The sequence below is a fragment of the Marmota flaviventris genome, chromosome 5 (assembly GCF_047511675.1).
Source record: "Marmota flaviventris isolate mMarFla1 chromosome 5, mMarFla1.hap1, whole genome shotgun sequence".
Taxonomy (NCBI): Eukaryota; Metazoa; Chordata; class Mammalia; order Rodentia; family Sciuridae; genus Marmota; species Marmota flaviventris.
In genome coordinates, this window is record NC_092502.1 from 128,117,493 (window position 1) to 128,139,807 (window position 22,315).

Consider the following 22,315-nt stretch of genomic DNA (forward strand, 5'->3'; position numbering starts at 1 on the left):
ACAGCAAATGTTGCTCTGCCCACACACCCTTGGTATTTGTTGCAGGCCTGGGAGCATATGCTCCTGTTAGAATCATTTTCTTCCTTGACACATCGCCCATTCTCCTCCTCAGATAATATGCAGCTGCCAGTGGGTGAAAACCTCGACACAACTCAAGTATGCAATAACATCTCTAAACATTACTGCTTTAGGGAAAAAACAAGCTAAATGGAAATGGCATAACCACATACCTGTGTGGGGTTCTAGATCTGTAGCAATGAATACTCTTTAACTTCAAAACTCTGCTGTTAAAACCAGTTGCTCTTCGTCACTTTAAAAGAAAGCATTTTGAAGGAGACATGTACTACACAATTCATGACTATAAGCAGAATTTGACAGGTTTTAATGGAAATTGTGTTGGATCACGTGCTTGGCTATCCTCCATCATGATCATACATGAAACAAGGACTTTAAAATAAATGAAGATGGAAACTTCAATATTCTCTTAAATTTATTTTATAGCATAAAAGCTAAAGGAATAGCTAAAAAAATACGCATACCAGCAGAACTTTTAATCCCTTCCTGTCTATGCTCTATCTAGCTAATATGGTGTTCCTAGAGGCAACCTAGGGAGATATCATGCTCAGTGAATGCTTGTGTTGCATCAAAACAAGTTCTTAATAGTTGAGTAGGTTGGTATCTATGAAACTCAGTTAAAATCTACTGTTGTTCCTCCACTGAACACATGACCACTCTCCTTTATGGGCCATAGCAATGCCCTTTCTTTAAGACCATCATAGAACTTATAACATTTTATGAGATTGTTTATCTTTCCTAGACAAGTCTAACTGAGGACAGGACTGTTTCTAATTCTCTTTATAAGAATAGTGCCAAACCTAGGAAGCAGCATGTGTATGTTCATGAATTAAAACATAACATTTGTGCTATGAACAAATATGCAATCCCCAGAATTCTTGAACCAATGCTGTTTTTGAATTTTCTTAGTATTAGTACATGCCACAAATAGATTATGATTTTCCCTTCTTTTGGAAATTCAAAATGCCTTATGTTCTATTTATTAACATGTCTTCAAAATTCTCTTGGTCTTATTTAAGGGCATATCCTAATTTTCTTATGACTTAGGAGGTGCATCAGGGAAGTATTCATTTTAATTTATATATATATATATATATATATATATATATATATATATATATATATATGCATTTCCTAAGTGCTCAGAATAATATATGCTATCTACAAGGTAGCCAGCACATATTTACTGGAACTTTTATATTGTCACTCTTTGGAGAGAATATTTCGTACTAGAACATCTGAATTGACCTTGGTCAACATGCTAGTGAAATATCTTTTCAGGTGAGGCTGAAAGAATTCAGAAATCCCTTTATTTAAAATATGTTTTTAGTTGTAGATGGACACAATATCTTTATCTATATATCCATCCATTCATCTATCTATCTATCATCTATCTATCTATCTATCTATCTATCTATTTATTTTTCATGTGTTGCTGAGGGTCAAACACAGGGCCTCACACCAGCGAGGCAAGCACTCTACCACTGAGCTACAATCCCAGCCCCGGAAATCCGATTGAAATTGACTAATCCACAGCCCCTTTATTTAGAAGTGGTGTGTAATTGTAAGGGCAAAAAGACAGATGAACTGTTACTTTGATTCTCTGGGAACGTAGACAAAATCTCACTAGTTTATGTTGAAAGGGACCAATGGCCAACCATTAAGCTGGATCTGAATCACACCACTATCTACTCCCCTCCTGGACTTGGACCTTCTCTTGAGAAGACAACCATTTAAAATCTTTATTTCCTCAGACTGATAGGTGCCTGATGAAGATGGGTAAAGGTACCACCACTGCTGCCCTACTAAATGTGTGTGTGTGTGTGTGTGTGTGTGTGTGTGTGTGTGTGTGTTTAATGCTCTTTGGGAATCTGTGAGTCACTTTCCCGGACACTGAATCTGGTGGAAGAAGTACAAGCACAGAAGTTGGTTATGGGTGCAAAATTAGAGTTCATAATTTCTTGCCTATATGAACTTAATAAATGTCTTTAGTACAATGATTTCAGTTTTCCTCTTGTCAAATTCAGATACTATTTACTGTTTTGTTTTATTGAATATCAAACAAGACAATGTCTTCAGTGTCTATTATTTAATAAGTATTATTTATACATTTTTTTTTGCCCTAATGGTTACCTTTCAATATTCAATGACATAATTCTTATATTGGAAATCAAGATCATGAACACATTTCAAAATGCTCATAAAGCATAGATATCTTAAAGACTTAAGGAAGCAATAAGACATTTAGATGTTGAGAGAAGGCAGTGAGAGAAGAATCAGTCTCAGGTCAAAAGGCCAAACTTAAACAAACCTTAATGTATCTATGTATTTAGGCCCAGAAGAATTTTCCTTATTTTCATATTCCTTCTTTTCAAAATGTCACATGGTGAAAGTATATCAACAAATATAAAACCCTCTGCTACTGATGGTCATTCAGCTCAGTTTCAAAGTAAAAGTCTTCCATGTCTGTATCATGGGACTTAAAAGACAACCTAATGTCAAGTTTCTTTTTGTTCTTCCTTGAACACTTAAAAAAAGAACCTCAATTTACTAATTTTTATTTTTTCAGTACTGGAGATTGAACCTAGGACCACTTTACCACTAAAGTTCACCCCAAGCCCTCTTTATTTTTTTTAATTTTTCATTTTTGGGGGGTACTGGGGATTGAACTCAGGGGCACTCAACCACAGAGCCCATGTCTAGCCCTTTTTTGTATTTTATTTAGAGACAGTGTCTCACTGAATTGCTTAGTCCTTGCCATTGTTGAGACTGGCTTTGATCTCATGATCCTCCTGCCCCAACCTCCCCAGCTGCTGGGATGATAGGCATGCACCACCACACCCAGCTCCCTCTTTATTTTTTATTTTGAATATCTGAGGATGCCCTCAAATGTGCAATCCTCCTATGTCAGCCATCAGTGTACTAGGATTACAGGCATGTGCCACTTCTACAAAATTTTATAGCAGAGATAGTGGTATTATAACACATTTCTGTTGAGGATGATGTGACCACTGACAGTATTTTCTATTTTATTAAAGAAATAAAATGCCTAAAACTGTAGAAGTTAATTTTTTTAAAAAAGTCACTCAATGGTTAATTAAATAAAAATGCTTAGAGGCTGAGAAGTACTTTAAGATTGGACTTTTGGAAGAACTCTAAATTTAAACATGAGGAGCTATTTTATACACTATTTCTACTCACCCTTTATAAATTAAGGATTTTTCTTTTTATGGAAAGTCTACATGTCATCATAAAGATAGAATACTGCAGCATAGACAAACCTAATGCTTAGGGTTCTGTTCCATTCTTTATCATTTTTTTAAAATCATTTTTTTGATTAAAGACATAGACTACAGAAGTAAATTCATTCAGTTAGGGGTAAGCAGATGTTTGGATTCAGCAAACTGCAAGTTGTGGCCTTAATTTGAAAGTGAATTTGAATGACATAATCAAAGTAGCCTTGAATGACATCTTTCTTCCTGTTATCTAAAGCAAGAAGATTAGAAGTGTTTAAAAATATGCATCTTAATTCTACTACTCAAAGAGAAATACAAAAGGCCTGTATCTAATTAATTTCTAAACCATCCAAAAGAACAATGTCCATATGTTTTAATTAAACTCTTGCAATGACATAATAAGCTCTCATCAATACAGATGTGATTAATTTAGAATTTGATCATTGAGAACTGAGCAACACACAGGTACACTATTTGCTAGGCAATTTAAATATAAGGAAGATTTCATTTCCTTTGTTTAGGGATAAGAGTTAAAAAGTATTTTCAGACATTGACTATTAAGTGCTCTTTTTTACCTCATTATTATTTACATCATATTATGGTAAGGCTTCACTGTTCACTAGTAGGTGTACTTATATGCTAAGAGAAATTAAGATAGGAATTTGTGGTAGGGAGGAGATAAAGTACAACTGAACTGGGAATGGGGTAAAAAGGGGTAATGTGAAGGAACTGGAATGTAATTTGACTATTGAAGTGATATCAGGATATACTGAGTTTGGGTTTTAGTAAGAAGACCCCAGATAACATGTATGGGGCAACAGTAAAGAAAAGGGGTCTGAACAACAGATTCTTTTAAAATTTAACAGGGAATCATATACATAAAAAGATACAGAATTGTTAAATACCTTAGAGGATTTTGAAGAATTTTATTTCACTTTGTAAGCAATAGGAAAGTTTCTTGTATATAAAGGGGATGCAATTTACTGGGATAGGTAGAAATGGAAAAATCAGTAAGCAAAATAATGATGTAAGACTTTCACTCAGGAAGGTAGAAATGGAACTAAATGAAAAGCTGAATATGATTCAGGGATAATTCTTAAGTTTTATGCCTAATTGGATGGATGAAAGGAGAATAAAAAGCTATGTTATAATAAAAAATAAATTAAAAAATCAGGCATTTCATGTTGAGGCCATAAGATTAATTGGTTTGGATTTCAACCTATTGGGGTGATTTAGAGTCCACCAACTAGTCAGGATGTATTTTGAAATGTACAACTTCAGTACAGAGGTTAAGTCCAATAATAAACTTGAGAAGCACTTTCATGAACTGATTAAACTTCAGGGAGTTGATGAGGCCAAAGGAGGTAGTGAATAGAGGGAAGGAAAGTTGGGATAGGTCCATCATTTACAATGCCCACACTAATGACCAAAGAGGAGTCAGGTAGTCATTGAAGAAAATGTTTCTGCTAATAAAAAAAATATGAGTGAGAAGCTGTGACAATGTGGAATCACAGAAACTAACAGTTTAGGAGAGTTTCAAGTAGGAGGTATAAACGGTTAAACTCACAAAATTCCACAAACAAGAGTTGAGGAACAGTATAAGACCATTTATATTGGCAGTTAGAGGGTTGGTATACAAGAAAAAGGTGAAGTTGCAGGGAGGTAAGTAGATAAAATTAGCTTAATTTGTCTGGATTGGTACAAATTTTCATTCTTTCATAGTGTTTTAATTTTTATCTCATTGGCTCATTCACACAATTAGCACATACATCATACAATAAGTGTATTCTCCTATACCATTCACATACACCCTCCAACTGTCTTATGTTTTTATTGGATAAATTGCTGGTTTACTAGAAAACACCTAAACACATTTAACTATGTCTTAGTTTTATCCCTAAGTTGGCTAAACTTTCCCTCAAATGGGATTGCTTAGAAAAATTTTACTATGTTAAGAAAGCTAGCATATTTCCACTTCAAATTGCCTGTATTTGAGTGACCTGCATTTTCTGATATATTTTCCCCAATCTCAATGGACAATAAACATATCCTTATAAGGTATCAAAGAGACCTGATGAAGGGAATGCTTTTGCAAAGCTGATTAAGGTCACATATTTTATCTAAATCCCAGTGTGAATATTCTATGGAGGTAGTGGGGTTGACAGTGAAGTCTGAGAACACTTGAGACCAAGGTTCAGGTATTGATTGCTGGACCAGGAAAAGTGAACCACCACTGAGAATACTAGGAAGAGGATCCAGTAAACAAGAAACGGCACTCTATTATTTTTCAGAAGATATGTGCCCAATCACTGGGATACTAATTGGATTTTTAAAAATTGAGCAGTTTTAAATTAAATTTGGACCATGGCTGGGAGGACTATGTGTTGTCACAAAATGAAAAAGTTCACCCAGGTATTTGCTTATTTATGCTCTTGTTTATTTACTTAGATTGATATTAGAGTTGATAACAAATGTATGCCCAATTTATGATTTATTGATAAAAAGTAAAATTTAATTGAGGTCTTGAGGATATTTTTTCTGAATAAAACGGGACAAACATTTGTATTGCATCTAGTGATGTTTATTAATCTCTTAGAGCACCACTGATTTTGAAATACTACATTATGGTTCAGTAACTGCAAAGGAATAACTATATTTCATGGGAAATTATCATAAAAGTTTCTCTTTTGGGAATTCTGTCTGTTTATTTCCTTTAAGAGTGAATCTTAAGTGTTAGCTGATGGGACAATTTTATTGGACAATTTAACTGTCTAGAGAAAAATGAGAGCTATGATAAGTCTATTACCATGTTGGGAACCTAACAAGAAGTCTTTTTCTCCTTTTGACTTTATGACAAATATTTTTTTTTTTTTTTTCCGCCAGAGAGAAGGAAGAAGAGAAAACCATTCATTCAATATTTAGAGAGAATATTGTAAAGGCAAGCACCTTTAGTAGCTAAATATGGCAATTGTTTAAATCACTTTGAGGCTTTAGGTTAGAAAAGTCGGACATTAGATTATTTCAACCAGCCGGATATCATAAGGAGCTGGGCAGGGGAATCTCAAGGACAGTGGGAAATTCTTATTGTGGAGGACACAGAGCTATCTTTATTTACCACAATCCTTAGAGGGATACGTGTGGGTAGAGAAAATGAAGTATTGCTGAATTTGGAAGTTTTTGTTGTTTTACATTGTGGACTAAGTTTTATAATGCCACTTCCTTTCTTCTAAATATCTATAGGGAGAAAATAGATTCTTTACCTAAAAATAAGTTACAAAAAGTATTTTACTAGAAATTAATGTTGTAGTTATCAGCAATAATATACTAAAAAAATTGGAGATATTATTTTATTTAACCTATTTTATTATCTCTTCATTTCAACATTCATCCAGAACCTTTTATGAAACGTTTATCCCTGGGGCAGAATAAATAGCAGTGAATAGATCTTATAATATGCCAAGTCAGAAGTCAAATTCAAAACTTTATTTTCTGATTGTCTAACCCCAAAATATATTCTTATTCTCTTTGTTTCCTGTTTCCCAGTTTGTTTTCTGTTTTATTTAATATATTCTGTTGTTATTGTTATTAACACTTGTCTTATAAAAGTTTTCTTTAAATATCCCCAGTAAAGTAAATGTTTCCATTCAAAATTAATTTAATATATATTCTTAGCATTTGCTATCTTAGATGCTGTCTACATTGCAGTGGGAAATAAATAGAAAATAAATAGAAGACAAAATATTATTTTGAACTTCAAAGAACTTAAATCCAGCAATGCAAGGACAAACAGTTGCGGAAGCAAAAATAGAATAAGAATCATTCTGAAAATATGTTGCTTTGGGGGTTGAAAAAATTCAAGAAGTCAGGGAAGGGAGGGAAAAATAGCCAGAGCACAGGGGACTTGTTAGGCCAATGAAAGTACTCATGCATATGTATTTCACTATAAATTTTCCAAAACCTATAGAATGTACAATGGTGAATCCTAGAACTTTGGGTGATAATGATATGTCTGGGTGGACCTTGGGTGATAATGAGATGGCAACGTAGGTCAATGTAGTTTTTTAGTGGTCAATGTAGTTTCATCATTTGTGATTAATGTTCTGCCATGGTGGGAGATGTTGATAATGGGGTTGGCTATACACATACATGTCAGATCAGGAGGCATATGAGAAACCTATGTACCCTCTTCCCCAGTTTTGTTGTTATATATGTTATTCGTACCAGGGATTGAACCCAGGGACACTAAACCACTGAGATACATCCCCAGCCCTTTTCATTTTGTATTTTGAGACAGGGTCTCCCTAATTTTCTTAGACATTCACTGATTTGCTGAGATTGGCTTTGAACTTGTGATCCTCCTGCCTCAGCCTCCAAAGCCACAGGAATTATAGGCATGCACCACATTGCCTGGCTTCCTCTGCCAAATTTTACTGTCAATATAAACTGTCTCTAAAACATAGTCCATTAAAACAACCCCCCCCCCAAGAAAAAAACACTTAAGAAACTCATTTTCAGGATGGCATCTGAAGGACTGGTAGAATAGCTCCAGGAGAATCAGGTAACAATGGGAATGGAAAGAGGGGACAGATTGGAAAGATGATTTGGTCAGTAAAATCTGTAAGACATAGAAGGGGAGAGCCTGGATAGCCAAGAGAAATTTTTAGAGCAAAGAGTCAGGAAGAGCAACTCGTGGACAGTTGGGTAAGAGATTCTCATGAGGTCGGTTTTCTGAAACACTTCTTTGCTTAAACACAAAACAAAACAGAATTATATCCTATTTCCAGAATGGATAATAACTGTATTTTATTTGGCTACCCAAGGAATGAATCTTTTAATCAAAGAAAATGCAATATTATACAAAGACTATAACTAAATTTGTGTTTATGCTTATGAAATAGAGTAAATGATACTCTAAAGATATTATAAGAATTAATGGAGCTTCATATTGATACTGAATATCTAATGGCTTCAGTACTGCTAATAAAAAGCTATGGTATGGTGAACATTATTGCAATAACGTAGACTCGATGACACTTTATTCTTTTCATCTCTATTGACCAAGAAGAATGGCATATTAGTTTTCTTTCAAAAAAAGTTTCCACCTCAATGGCAGAAATACAAGAATGTCTGTTTTTCAATGTCTACTCCTGTAAAATTGTATTTCTTTTGATTACGAAGGAAGGATTAAAGGGTAGTGACTATACCAGCAACATCGCATGCCAGTTTATATGGGTCAGGTCCTTGAATTGCATATATCATTTTATTTAATCTTTTTAATCCGTAAAAGCTAAGCATTTGGTTCCCTAATAATCTTAATTTTGCAGATGAGAATATTTAGGATAGAGAATTTATATAACTTACCTCCAACTTTGAACATCTCGTAAGACTTTCTGAATGAGGACAGCCACATTGGGAGTTGTGAGAGGCAAATGAATAAATACAACACATTTTATTTTAAATTTAAATGTTGAAAGAAATTTTTTATTACATGTGAATATTGTGATGTGGTTATAATTTTTATTTTATTATTATTTTTACTTGATACAAAAGCATAAAAGTTGTACATATTAATGGAGTATCATGCAATACTGTAACATATTTTTAGGCGTGAGATAAAAAGAGTGTTGGTGTTTGATTGGATATGGGATTGGGTAGATTCATGACCAGAACTTACTTAGGATGGCTCCAAAATTTCTGGCTTGCAAAGCACATAGAAAGTTGCTCCATTCCATGAGTAATGCAAGGGGAAGGGAAGAGTATGAGTTTGACTTAGTTATACTGTTTGAGATGAATGTGAGACATGCCAGGGGATAGATTTAATAGGCTGTTGGTTATGAGAATCTGGTGTCCTAGAAGACAGGAAAGAACCAGAGATAAAGCTTTTAGAGCCATCAGTTACAAATCAATCATTAAAGACATGGATAAATATATAATATTTTCTAAGGAGCATGTGTAGAATAGAAGATGAAAGGACTGTGTGATACCCAGGGGTAAAAAGCAGCCATCAAGGGGACAGCAGAGAGAGAAACTCATAGAAGAAATGGATAAGAGCATCTAGAAGTGAAAAATCCTCAGGGTACACATAATTTCATTTTCGAGCTCAATGATGTCATATCTTTGCAAAGCAGCTATTGCAATATTGCCTCACCTCTACATCTCTTTTCTGACCTTAGTGTATTAATGCCACAGTTTGCATTTCCATTGAGAGAAGAAAAAAAATATTTCATTTACATTTTTAAATTTCTAGTGCATGAAGCATGATGTACAATTTACATGAGTATCTTAAACTTGCTCATAAATGTACAGGTAAATTTTGACAGGAGTAGTGGTGAAATCTTGAAAATAACAAACCTTTACAAAATCCTGGGATCAGAGACATGGGAGAAAGTGCCGATTACAGTTCTTTCTTATACTATTATTTTTATCCCAGGATCAGTCATAATTAAGGATAATAGTAACTTCAAAAGGCTTATGGAAATGTATAACTTACCAGGATGTAACTCAGTCTAAGTAGGGTAAATAATATAAAACAAATAATTAATTCTTGGTTAATAGACATTTATATCATAGAAGTTTACATTCTTTACACAGCAAAAAAATTTCAGAAGATAATACTTATTTCTAGGATAAAGCAAATCATGTTTCTAGAAATTATTTCATGATTAAACATTTGTTAGTTGATTGTTTTTTTCCTTTTTATAAGAACATATTCATTGTAATAATTATAAATAGTTATTACTTGGTTGGTTAACTGCAATGTCAAAGATTTTGAGAGAACCTTTATGAAAATAACATTATAATTATTTTTGATTAATATAAGCTATATAATTATGATTTTTTCCCAATTTTAATGTAAGTTGATATGACTGTTCCAAAATGTAGTTAGGAATCATAGGCATATTCAAAGTAAAATTAAAAACTTTAAAGAAATAAATTATTTTGAAAAATAGCAAAATGTATTTAAGGTACCCCAAGGAACAAGTGATAAAAGTTCAGATTTTAGATAGATTCTAATTTCAAATCTGAAGTATAGTCTGTTAATTTCTTTTCTGCATTAGACCACAATTAATTCTCTTATTTCAAACAGAAGAAGAATAAAATATAAATATTTGGGAGTACTGCAAAACTATAAGCTATGTTAGGAACATGGCAGAGATGAACTAGTAGAGCAAAATTTTTAGAGCATTCTACTTATTACTGTTTATTCTAAACTACGATTGTAAATTTGACATACAACACATTCCCGAACATCTCTAAAATTTCTTCCCGAAGGCCATTTTTTAAAAAGGTAAAATCTTTTAATCTTACATTTTATCTTGTTTCCCTCTATATTTTGCATTAACAATATGAGAATTTCTCTTTTGCCTCTTTACTAGATAAATAGGGGTTATGGGTATTTTTGAATTCTATTAGTATAATTTACTATACATTAATAATTTAATAATTCTATAATTATAATGCCTCAGTTTAGACAAACATTAGTTTCACTTAAAATTTAATGTGTAGCCATTGATTCAATTATAATGTTTAAAAATAATTTCTTTGTTCTCTGGCTTGTATATTTAACTGTAAATCAGTAATATTTTATGGTAGGAAGAGAATGAGCTGGTTATTTTCTACATCTGAAAATCTGATTTTTTTTATTTGTTGTAGGTTTTATTGGGATTTAATAATGCTTATCATGATGGTTGGAAATCTGGTCATCATACCAGTTGGAATCACATTCTTTACAGAGCAAACAACAACACCATGGATTATTTTCAATGTGGCATCAGATACCATTTTCCTGTTGGACTTGATCATGAATTTTAGGACTGGGACTGTCAATGAAGACAGTTCTGAAATCATCCTGGACCCTAAAGTGATCAAGATGAATTATTTAAAAAGCTGGTTTGTGGTTGACTTCATCTCATCAATCCCAGTGGATTATATCTTCCTTATTGTAGAAAAAGGGATGGATTCAGAAGTTTACAAGACAGCCAGGGCACTGCGCATTGTGAGGTTTACAAAAATTCTCAGTCTCTTGCGCTTATTGCGACTTTCAAGGTTAATTAGATACATACATCAGTGGGAAGAGGTAAGTCACATCTTTTTTTTTTAAAGCCACTATATTCTGATTTTTTATTATGACATTTTGAATATTAATGTGCTATATGTCATGAGTTATATGAAGTTTGAGTAGTAAAATTTATTTGAGTATTCTTTTTGGTACATAAGTTATGTATTTATATCTCCAAAAGATATAAGATCAAATACTGAATTTGGATCAACTGAAAACAATTAGTAATTATAAAAAACAATCTTATGCCAGTTTAATATATTTAAAACAAATCCACTTTTTTATTATAATCAATGCAAACTCTCTTCTACCTTGGAAGACTCTTTGAATCTAACTCGAATACAACAAGTGCCTTCTTTGGTAAAGATGTGTAGGGTCTGATTGCTAACCTGTGTATCAGGAGCTTAAAAAGATAGTGTGGTATATGTTTCCCATAATATTGACATCTCATTGAATTTGTGTTTGAAGACAATACATTGTTAATTCAAGTGTTTCCAAGTTGCATATATGAAGACTTTGATTTTAGAATAATACTTTTGCTTATTATTATGCTTTACCTACATTTTTAAAAATTATTATAGTTCCCTTTTATTAGTTTACTTTATAATACTGAAAAACAGCATACCCAGGAGGGAAATTACTACATAGGAAACATAAATAATACAGTGAATAAATGGAGTGCCTCTGGCCAATCAGGCCCCTATTTTGCTGAATAAGGCACCTGCTGTTCTTAGGCAGTGGGTGGGACCAGAAAGAGTTCAGCCAACTGAAGTTTACAAAGGTCCCAGTCAAATGTACCATCATCAAGCAAATGAGTTTATGTGCCTACTTCCAGAGCCTGTATATTAACTTTTATTTTACTTTCTTTTCTTTCTAAATCTACCTTTTTGTATTAATTATAACCTGTATTTATTGTATGCATAAAAATGAAAGACAAAAATGCCTCTAGAGTCCCTAAACAGAACAATGAAAGCAGTGTACTGGCTGTGGATTGTTGCTTTGCTCCCTACAGAAAGACTTTTCAACATTTTAAAGAGAAATTATGCCTTTAAACAAGTCATGAAATGGAAGTTCTGTTTGCTTTCCGTGTGGCTGTGGCAATGTTTTGTGTGTTCTTGTCAATGACACTTTGGTTCACAGGATTTCAGAAAATGACTTACAATAATAAAACACTGCATAATACACGGATGAAAAGGCATAAAAATGGATGATTCTTAAAATATGGATATGGGATATCTTTAAAATCATATGAAACACATTTGAGAAATTGGATTCATATTGTAACTTTTCTCTGCATAGCACATCTCATCTTAAATGGCATTAATGTTCAGTTTTCAAAAGTTGTTTCATACTAATTTAAGATTCATATTAAACCAAGATGATTCTTTATAGTAACACTCATACGTATTGAGGGTTTATCTTATATCAATAAATATATTTGATTTTTTACTGAACCTTTCTAACAACCCAGTGAGGTAGATAGAACTTTTATCATCATTTTACAGATGAGGGCAATTATATACAGTAAGGAAACTTGCCTAGATTCACAGAGCTGGTAAGAGGTGGAGCTGCAATTCTAACCATGGCAACCTGACTCCAGAGTCAGTGTTTTTAACCTGAAAAATTATAAATGTTCTCATTATAACATGTACTCTTTTAATCATAAACACCTTTATATTTCACCATTTTATGGAACAAATAGCATGTGAGAAAAATTCACTGATATGAATAATCTGTCAATTAAAAAATACAGTAGGCAGTGTGACTAATTTTAATATCCTGTAGTTTTAACCCAGTTACCCTAGAGAATGGCAGCAGGATGAACAGATGGCATCCTATCAGATAAAATGGCAGGCCATGTGGTCAAGGAGGACACTCCTTAGCACAGATGCCCTCTGTTCTTGGCAGTAGTCACAGGCACCTAGATCTATGTAACATGTCAGGGTTTTAAAGATGCCATGATATAATTCCGGAGCTTTGGCTTACTGCCATCGTTATTTTAAAATGCATTTTAATGTATAGTTACAAACATTTGGTAATCAAATGCTTTCAGGACAGAGTTGTGAACTGGCAAGATCTTTCTTATAAACAAATGATCCTGGAAACAAAGGAACAGTAAGTGCATCTAGCTGAAGGATGCATTCTTGATTATGTGATATGCTCATATACTCTTATGTATCATGGATGTTTAATTCTTGTTAGCAGTTAATAGTATTAAAATAGGAAGAAACAGAATTATAATCCAGAATTTAATACCTACACCATTCAAACCATAATCACAAAGAAACTTGAATGGCTCCCAAACTGGCAAATCTCGACCTGATTTTTATAAATGCCACCCGTATGTATTTACACGTAGAAATACAACAAATAAATCAAAAGTAGCTCTGGGAGCTTTTAGAATAAGACTAGAGAAGAAGATGTCTTGAGTTCACCCACATGTCTTTGAGTTCTGAGTGTTTTAGTATCAAGCTGGCTAATGCTAAATTCAGCAAATTTGGGGAAGTAATGTGTGAAGTCTGGAAGCTGCCACTGTTCTAAATGAATCATTCCCTAGGAAAGCAGCTATCTTCTATAGGAAACTGCTTGCATCTTCAACAATACTTTAAATTTTTTTTCCCTAGTCTGAATTAGTTCAACTGAAAAGCAACAAAGAACTCTAAAGTGAGATAAAATAGAGAAATATTATCAATGAAATATGGAATGTTTAATACATAGCCTTTATGCTTTTCTAAGTGTAGTGGTTAATATAGGAGGGAACAGCTTATTTGGACAACTGAATTATAAAATGCCATAGTGTGAAGCTGTCAGGATGGAGGCTGTTTTCACAAGTCAATTAAGAAAGATCAATGTCTTTAGGATGCAAAAATAGAGCTCTCTGACACTAGACTGAAATTTTGTATATATTACCAGGTAAGGTGAAAATGTGAGGTCATTTAGATAAATCAGGCCAGAATATTCTTTTTCCAATAATTTTCAGAAAGCTGAGGTGAATCTTTCCCAATTTTAGTAATTTTGATAAATTATTCCCTTAATTCTTTGTTGTATTTCAGTAGTGACTGTGATCCAAGCCAGATTGCTACTTTGTAACCTGTCGGAAGGAGGACTAATTCTGTATGATCCTTCTAAAAGAGACATATGGCGAGGAAATCCTTGGAAATTAAATGGAATATTATTAACAATTTGTGACAATCACAAGCCACTGAAGAGATAAAGAGTAGATTAAGAGCTTAGTGAATAGGAAATCATTCAGTTGGTAAAAGTGAAGTGTCCTAGGAACCTCAAGTGCCCCAGCTGCTGATCTCAGTCATTTTGTCAAAGGGAGGTGACCTTTGACCTTTTTAGAGATGAAGAAAACATTAATTCCAAAGAGAAATACCACTTTGTAATGCTACCTATTTGTAGGATTTCTTTTCAGTGTCATAGAAAAAATGTAAATACCTCATGGGTAGTATAGAAGTGTGGGAAAATGCACCATTATACATAACTTTGGCTTTATAACACGGAGGTTTTTAATTTTATCTTTTATTTCTCATTCTATCTCTTCCATATCCCTGTGTAGATTTAGACATATCACAATTAACTACATACGTTTTTGAGGCAGAAAAGAAGACTGATCTTCTTATATGTCTGTAGCAATTTCAGCTGAATAATATAATTTGAACATTGCCATGCTTTTCTAGCAACTAATATTAGATTTCTATGTTGGTTTAGACATAGACATATCTATAAATTATGTTTAATGACATAGCATTAATAAGAAAATTGAGGGCACTGGGAGCTAATACAGACTTTACTTTTTATCGTTGGTCAATTTTAGCATTTAAATGGTTTAGATTGGAAACTAACTCCTGTTACAAGTTGCCTAGCTATAATTATTTGGTTTATATTTTAACTACTTTACTCTTTTAGAAACACATAAACTTAGAAGATTTATCATAAGCAAACAGTGATATTTTCCTAAACCTGCTCTACACTAGAACTCAGAGAGGCTCCTTTTGCCCATCACATCAAATCTGTGTTTCTTTGCTATTCCCTTAAAGCCCTCCAGCATACCACTTCCCTGTCTTACCACTGTCACTTCATATTTCCACCAAAAAATCTTTTCCTTTTGTTTTTAAGTTTTACAATGCTTTTTGCAAAGAATGACTCTTTCTTCTATAATTTTGCTTGTGCTACACCTCAGATTTGGAAGCCTGTTTTTATTTTCAATAAAACTCAGACTCAAACTCATGTCCAGAAATTATTCTACATGAGTGGACTAAGTTCCACATTAGTATTTGATACTGAAGAATTCTACTGGCTTTGCATGCATTTGTTCATGATATTAAGTAATGTTTATTTTCTGTGTTCTTGCTGGACACAAACCTGTATAGGAAACCATTACGATCAATTTTGTCCTTGTATCACCTTTCTATTCATACAATGTTCTAAACATAATAGATAATCAGAGCGTGTCTATTCACTAAATGCATGACAATCTTTTGTGTTCTAAATCCACTAAATAATTATAAAGGAACACGCATTCTTCACTCCTAAGCATTTATTGGGTAGTGTCTATTTATAGGTGTTGTACATGAGAATACAATGTGGATGGCAGTTTTGAAGGAAAAGAAGGCATGTGAGTAAATAATCATAGATAGTATAGTCAGCAGTGGCATAAAGGAGGGAGTGAACAACACAGTTTCTCACATGAGAAGAAGCTGTCAAAGACACTTGAACTGAATTTTAACTGATGTCTGGATTGCCAAGTTGAGCAACTGTGTCAGGCAGAGGAGTGTATTGCAATAAAATACAAGGTATAGGCAACCTAGCACAGTAGCTGCATATGTCCAGGGTGAGTTTGGAAGTATAGACTGGAATTTGTGCTAATAATAGACTTAATAAGGTGTTATTAAGGCATTTTAGGCAGGGGATTTGCATTTTAGAGTGTTACAGAGTGGAGGGGCCTGGAGGCTGCTTAGGATAAAGCTAATACTACCAGTGAGGAGAGAGGATTATCACTTTCTCATAGTTTTTGCATTTAGTTAATGTCCAGCAGGATACTTTTTTGAAAAGTTAAAAGGAGGTTTATATTTACCAAGTACCCTTGCCCTTGAAATGTGTGTATTAATGAATACATTATGTATTGTAATGAATACAATATGTATTCATGATACATAAGAAGTCTATTTTGTAGTATTTTATGACTTCAATTATCAAATATATTGGAGATTTTGATTTTTCTGAGAGGTGAAATGAATCCTATACTAGAAATTTATGATGTAGGTGTTTATTTCAACTGTGCCTTTATTTTTTATTTGATTTAGGAAGAACATGTAAAGTGTCTTTTTATGCCTACAAACAACTCAACTTTGAAGTTCAAATGAGATATTTAAATATTAACATGTCTGTAATATAAATATAATAGTCATGATGACATCATAGAATAGCATATCTATTGTCATTAACATTCCTTACATAGGTGTGAATGGCCTGATATTTTCTTAAGACAAATATGGATTCTGCTAAACACCACTAGGTGTCCTCTATCAGTTATGTTACTTCAGGGTTATTCTATAATACTAAAGTTATCCTTTTTGAAATTATTCATTTAAACTCTTTGAATTGCTTATTTATTTCTAGAAAAAAATAAATGGCTGGTTGGTCACATATGTAAAACTAGTTTCTATCAGTACTTTCTTCCCAGGGTAAAAAAGTTCTAAGTTCCTTCTCTCAAAGAATAATTTGTATTCTGGGAGAACTGTTTCACTATGATGCTGTAGGTTTTTGAAAGTGATATTTTAACAGATACATTTAACTGAAATGTGATGTGATGAGTCCCTTTGTATATAAAATGTTAACCCAAAGTAATCATGAAGAGATTAAGAAGATATGCTTATATGTGAATTAAGGCACCTTATTTTACAAATGTGCTTTGGTCAATACCCTGAGGCAGATTTGTATAATCCCAATACTTTTGACATGGAAATCTTGTTTAATGCTAGAATACAAAATCCAATTTGAAATATTCTGGTGTCTTATTTTAAGATTAAAATATTGAACTTTCTTGCTCCATGATTGGCCCATTCTGCATTCTGATTTTGCATGGGTTTCCATACTCCATGGTTATATATTGATGACAATCAGATTTATGTCCAATGTTTCAAAGCTGTGTACCTTGATTTCACAAGACTGACATCTCTATAAAGATATCCATGCACTTCATCTCAGTATGATCAGTTTTCTTTCATGGTTCTTCCTTCCCCTTGTTTCCTGTTGCTCAAGTCAGAAGTCTAATAGGGATACTTGAATTCTACTTCTTTTTTAATCTCCACAGCCAGTAATAATCAAGTTCTACTGACTCTACTTCCTGAATATGGTTTGAATCATTTTTCTCCTTCACTTGATTGTCTTAGTAGTTTCCTAGTCCAAACCATTTTTATTGTCTCTCATTTGGATTTCTATAATAAACTCATAACTTTATTCTTGCTTCTCTTCCCAGAGATGCCAAAGTGATCTTTTAAGAATAAATGTTACCATATTAACCACCTTATAAAAATATTTCTGTAACTTTTTTTTATTACCATTAAGATAAAATCCAGTATTCAAGACCCTTTAAAATCTGATTCTGACAAGACTCTCACTTCAACCCAGGAAACTCTTTGCTCATTATTCTTCAGCTATGTTGAATCTCTTTAATTTGTCAAATAAGCTGTTTTAAATTCTTTCCATGTGTTGTTCATTTTTCCTAGAACATTGTTCCTTTCACCAGCCCCAACTTATCCATCACATTTTAGCTGAAGCATCACTTCCTTGAGATGAAAACAACTAATCTCTTAAAGTTGGTTCCATCTGTAGAACCAACTTATAGATCTGGCATATTTCCTTGTGATTTTTCTTTGTACCACTCATTGCTTTTGTAATTTCTCTTAAAATGTGCTTTTCTAACTATATTCTGAATTTCAGAAAGGGAAAGACCACTGCTTTACTCTATCTTCAGCTCCTAGTGTAGTATCTGGGAAATAACAGAACATAAGAATACATGCTATTCACCAATGGGGGGAAAAGCATGTAAATAAACAGAAGGAAGTCCAGAAGAGTAGAAAAAGGGGTAACTGGGGAAGGGAATAGGGGAGAGAAAAATAAAGTAGGCGGAATGAACTGGAGCAATTTATGCTATGTGCGTATATAGATATGTCAGAATGAATTCTACTAATATGTATAATCATAATGTACTAATAAAAACGCAAAAATAATATATTCAAAAAGAGTTAAATTATGCCTTCAAGGGAACTTCAATTCAGTAAGAAACATGCAAGCATATAGACACCAATAATAGCAAAACAAACAAACAAAGAAACAACTCCACAGATAAACAATAGAGTGGCTTGAATCCAATATTAGAAGCATTTATGGCATAGACAAAAAAGCAAAAGAGAAAGACACTGTGTATGAGCATGTGGTAGAGTGTATAATAGGGCTTCTAGGAAATAGATGCTAAATGTGTCTACTTTTAAATATAAAGGTGAAAGTATATGTGTTAAGCCTGAGAAGTATGCAAGAGATTTAAAAGTCATGGAAAAGATAACCGATTTTGTCATTGATAGCATGTGAATAATTATAATGTTCTGCCCAAACTTGAAGAATTGTTTTGAGGTTTAAATGAGATGTTCTTGTTTATCATACTCTGAAACCATAAAATCTGCAGAAAAAAATTTATTATTATTAAAACTGTTTCTTCTAATCTAAATTAATGAGCTCATCTGTTTATCTTTTATTGTGTCTACTCCTCTTTCAAACATTGGAAGCATTAAAAATGCTATCATACATTATTTTTGCTCCAAAATATACCAAATGAAAAAATGAAGCAGCACATGAATCAGACTAATTCAGGACACAGTACCTTTAGTCTCACAATTCATGATGTTTTCTGGATAAATGCTTTGTCTTTCCCTTTTTTGTGCATGTAGATGCAATACATATATGACTTCTGCTATTTAAGACTCATCTATGTACTATTAGAGTGAAAGCTGGGGATGTCATTGGTTTGTGAATGCTGGAAACACAATTTGTCGTGTGCCTCTTGTTAAAGTCTGCTTCTACTGCCAGGGTGTTTTATAATAAACATGTGTTTCTTTAATTATCTAAGTAATTTTCCTAGTGGAACAGGTCAGTTTGGTTGGCTATGCACAGTGCATCTGTCTAAAAACAAGAAGGAAGTGATGAGACAATACTTATGTTGAAAAATGGCAACCAAGAGTATTTTGTTATGTGTAATGAGGTGAAATTAAAGTGATCTCAGAAGGAAACGTTAAATATCATTATCTAGTCATAAAGGGAAAATAGATGCTTTTATTGTCAATTTTTAATAAATCAGTCTTCCACTTGTTCTAATACAATATCAAAAGTATGTTTTATTAATTTGAAATGCTTGGACTATACCTGAATAAAAAGAAAAAGTTAATTCACAGTTAATCGGGCAAAGCATAATATTTGAGGTATATCAGAAATTGTCATATTAAGTCATTTTTCAAAGGAGTTATAACCATGTGATGAAAGCTCAAGAATAAATAAAATTAGAACCCTCCAATTGCACTGGGTAATGGCTGAGAAAGACCTACTTTGACTTCTCTTTCTTGCTGATGTATGCACTTTGGATTTTGTATTGTAGGAGTCGTGTCTTAGTGTGAAAGGAAATACATGTGGTTGGTTATATAATTCCGATGGCTATTTTGAGTTAAGTCTGCCATTTAGGCCATTTTTTAAAAACAGCTAAAATCTCTTCTCATTGCATCTTAAAGTGAAAGTAGACACGGAGTAAGGATTTTGGAGACTAGTCTCTGGGCTCCTGATCATTCAAAGCATTTGTGAAATAAGGAAATACTAGCTATCCTGAAAGAACCTTATCCAAGTCAGGGGTTTGGGAATCAGAAAGGGTTTACCCATGGAGACTGGCCCTGGGAGAGGATATTTACAATAACGTATAGTTTTGTCAATGTGCTGCTTTTCTAGTTGTTGTTGTGAAATTATAATTTAGATAAACATATAAAACCAAGTGAATTCAGAATCCTAAAATGAGTTAGGATGTACCTTGTACAAGTCACTTGCAGACACTTTCTATTTCAAAATGTGAATGATGACTTCCATGAAGGTTCTGAGGTTGTTTTAATAATCAGAAGGAAATTTATATTAAAGTGCTTTGTGAATTCTAAAATTGAAAGTTAAAAAGCATATTTGTATAAGATATAACTAACCTGTTAAATTTGTTTGCTGATTCTTTCACAAATCTATGAAAGAATGAAATTTGTACCTTTGTAAGTATTCTAGACCATCTCTGAGAATAAAAAAAAAAAAAGCAAAGGTCATATATACTTTGAAATTTAGAATTGAGAAGCTGTAACTACCTAATGTTGTATAGCAGTAATGTTTGGGCAATCAACTAACTCTGGGCAGGTGGGTTTCTTAGTGTGGGAATTAGTTGTCCTTTGTGTGAAAATATTCATGTCATAAAGCTGAGGAGAAGGATAACTATGCAGTTTAGCTCCTTCCAATTGACTAGCAATGAATCACAAGCATTTCAAATCACAGGTTTTAATAACATTACCAATTAAAATGTTTTCCCACTTTTGAGTAGTCTGAAATTTAGAAAAACGTAGCTTAGAAAATCTTTAATCTGATACAGTTTTGCTTCCCCATCTTCTTCTGCATACATTGATTGCAGAAGCAAAGCAATTTTGTAATAACAGTGATTACCAATGAAGGGAAAGAGTTATTGAATAATTTCTGGATTTGTGATGTTTTAGCCTTATATAAATTTTTTGGCTTTAGAATACTGTTAGAACAAACATAGATTTCAAAATTATGTATTTATTCACTCTCTTGACTTCAAGGACAGGTTATGTAATGAATTCTTGAAGTTCTAAGTGATTAGTTTCCTACTCTCAGATATTTCTTTGGACTTGTGACATCAGTGACTAAAATTTCACAGCAAAATGATTCATTTATATTTCAAGGTTTTCACAGTTTCAAGAGTGTCCAGTGAAACCTATAAGCCATTAGTAGACAATATCCCAGCAAGCTCTTGGTTAACAGGTAGCTAAGAGTAGTTCTTTATTCAACAAGGGAAGGTAGGTGAATATGAGTAGCACAATCAGCAAGAGACTGCGCATCTGTGAGAGAGATTCTGCCAGGACATAGGCAGTTCAGATAAGCTGGCAGAGATGGCCAGAGGACACAAGTAAGGGATATAGAAAAAATTCATTTCAGTTTTACTAAAACTTCCCCTGCTGCCAAATTATCATCATTTGCCTGATGTCAGAGACAAATGCTTCAATGTTTCTAAGCATTATTGGGATTTACTAACTAAATCATCCATTCCCCTTCCCATTTAATTGAATCATTAGTTTAGATATTCCAAAAATCATAAGATGACTCTATGGCTATAAATTTAAAAAAAAATCTCAGTAAGCACATGTTCCAAGAAAATATTACTGTTTTTGAAAGAATTCGGTATAGTAGCACATTTCTTTTTTTTTTTTTTCTTTTTTTTATTGGTTGTTCAAAACATTACAACGCTCTTGACATATCATATTTCATACATTAGATTCAAGTGGGTTATGAACTCCCATTTTTACCCCAAATACAGATTGCAGAATCACATCGGTTACACATCCACATTTTTACATAATGCCATATTAGTAACTGTTGTATTCTGCTACCTTTCCTATCCTCTACTCCCCCCTCCCCTCCCCTCCCATCTTCTCTCCCTACCCCATCTACTGTAATTCATTTCTCTCCTTGTTTTTTTCCCATTCCCCTCACAACCTCTTATATGTAATTTTGTGTAACAATGAGCTTAACTGTATAATTTTATACAACAAGCTAACATTGTAAATCCAATTGTATACAAGCCTCACTAAGTAAAAACCTAGGCAGGTTAATATTTCATTGATCTACACAAATT

At 33.1% G+C, this 22,315-nt stretch overlaps 1 protein-coding gene across 1 annotated transcript in view; it reads left to right on the forward strand.

The window, feature by feature from the left end:
- Positions 1-22,315, forward strand: part of Hcn1 (hyperpolarization activated cyclic nucleotide gated potassium channel 1) — a 359,023-nt gene that overhangs the window by 34,411 nt on the left and 302,297 nt on the right. Inside the window, exon 2 of the mRNA XM_027954427.2 lies at positions 10,965-11,388. Within this exon, the coding sequence (XP_027810228.2) occupies positions 10,965-11,388 (424 nt within the window). The remainder of the gene's footprint in view (positions 1-10,964; positions 11,389-22,315) is intronic.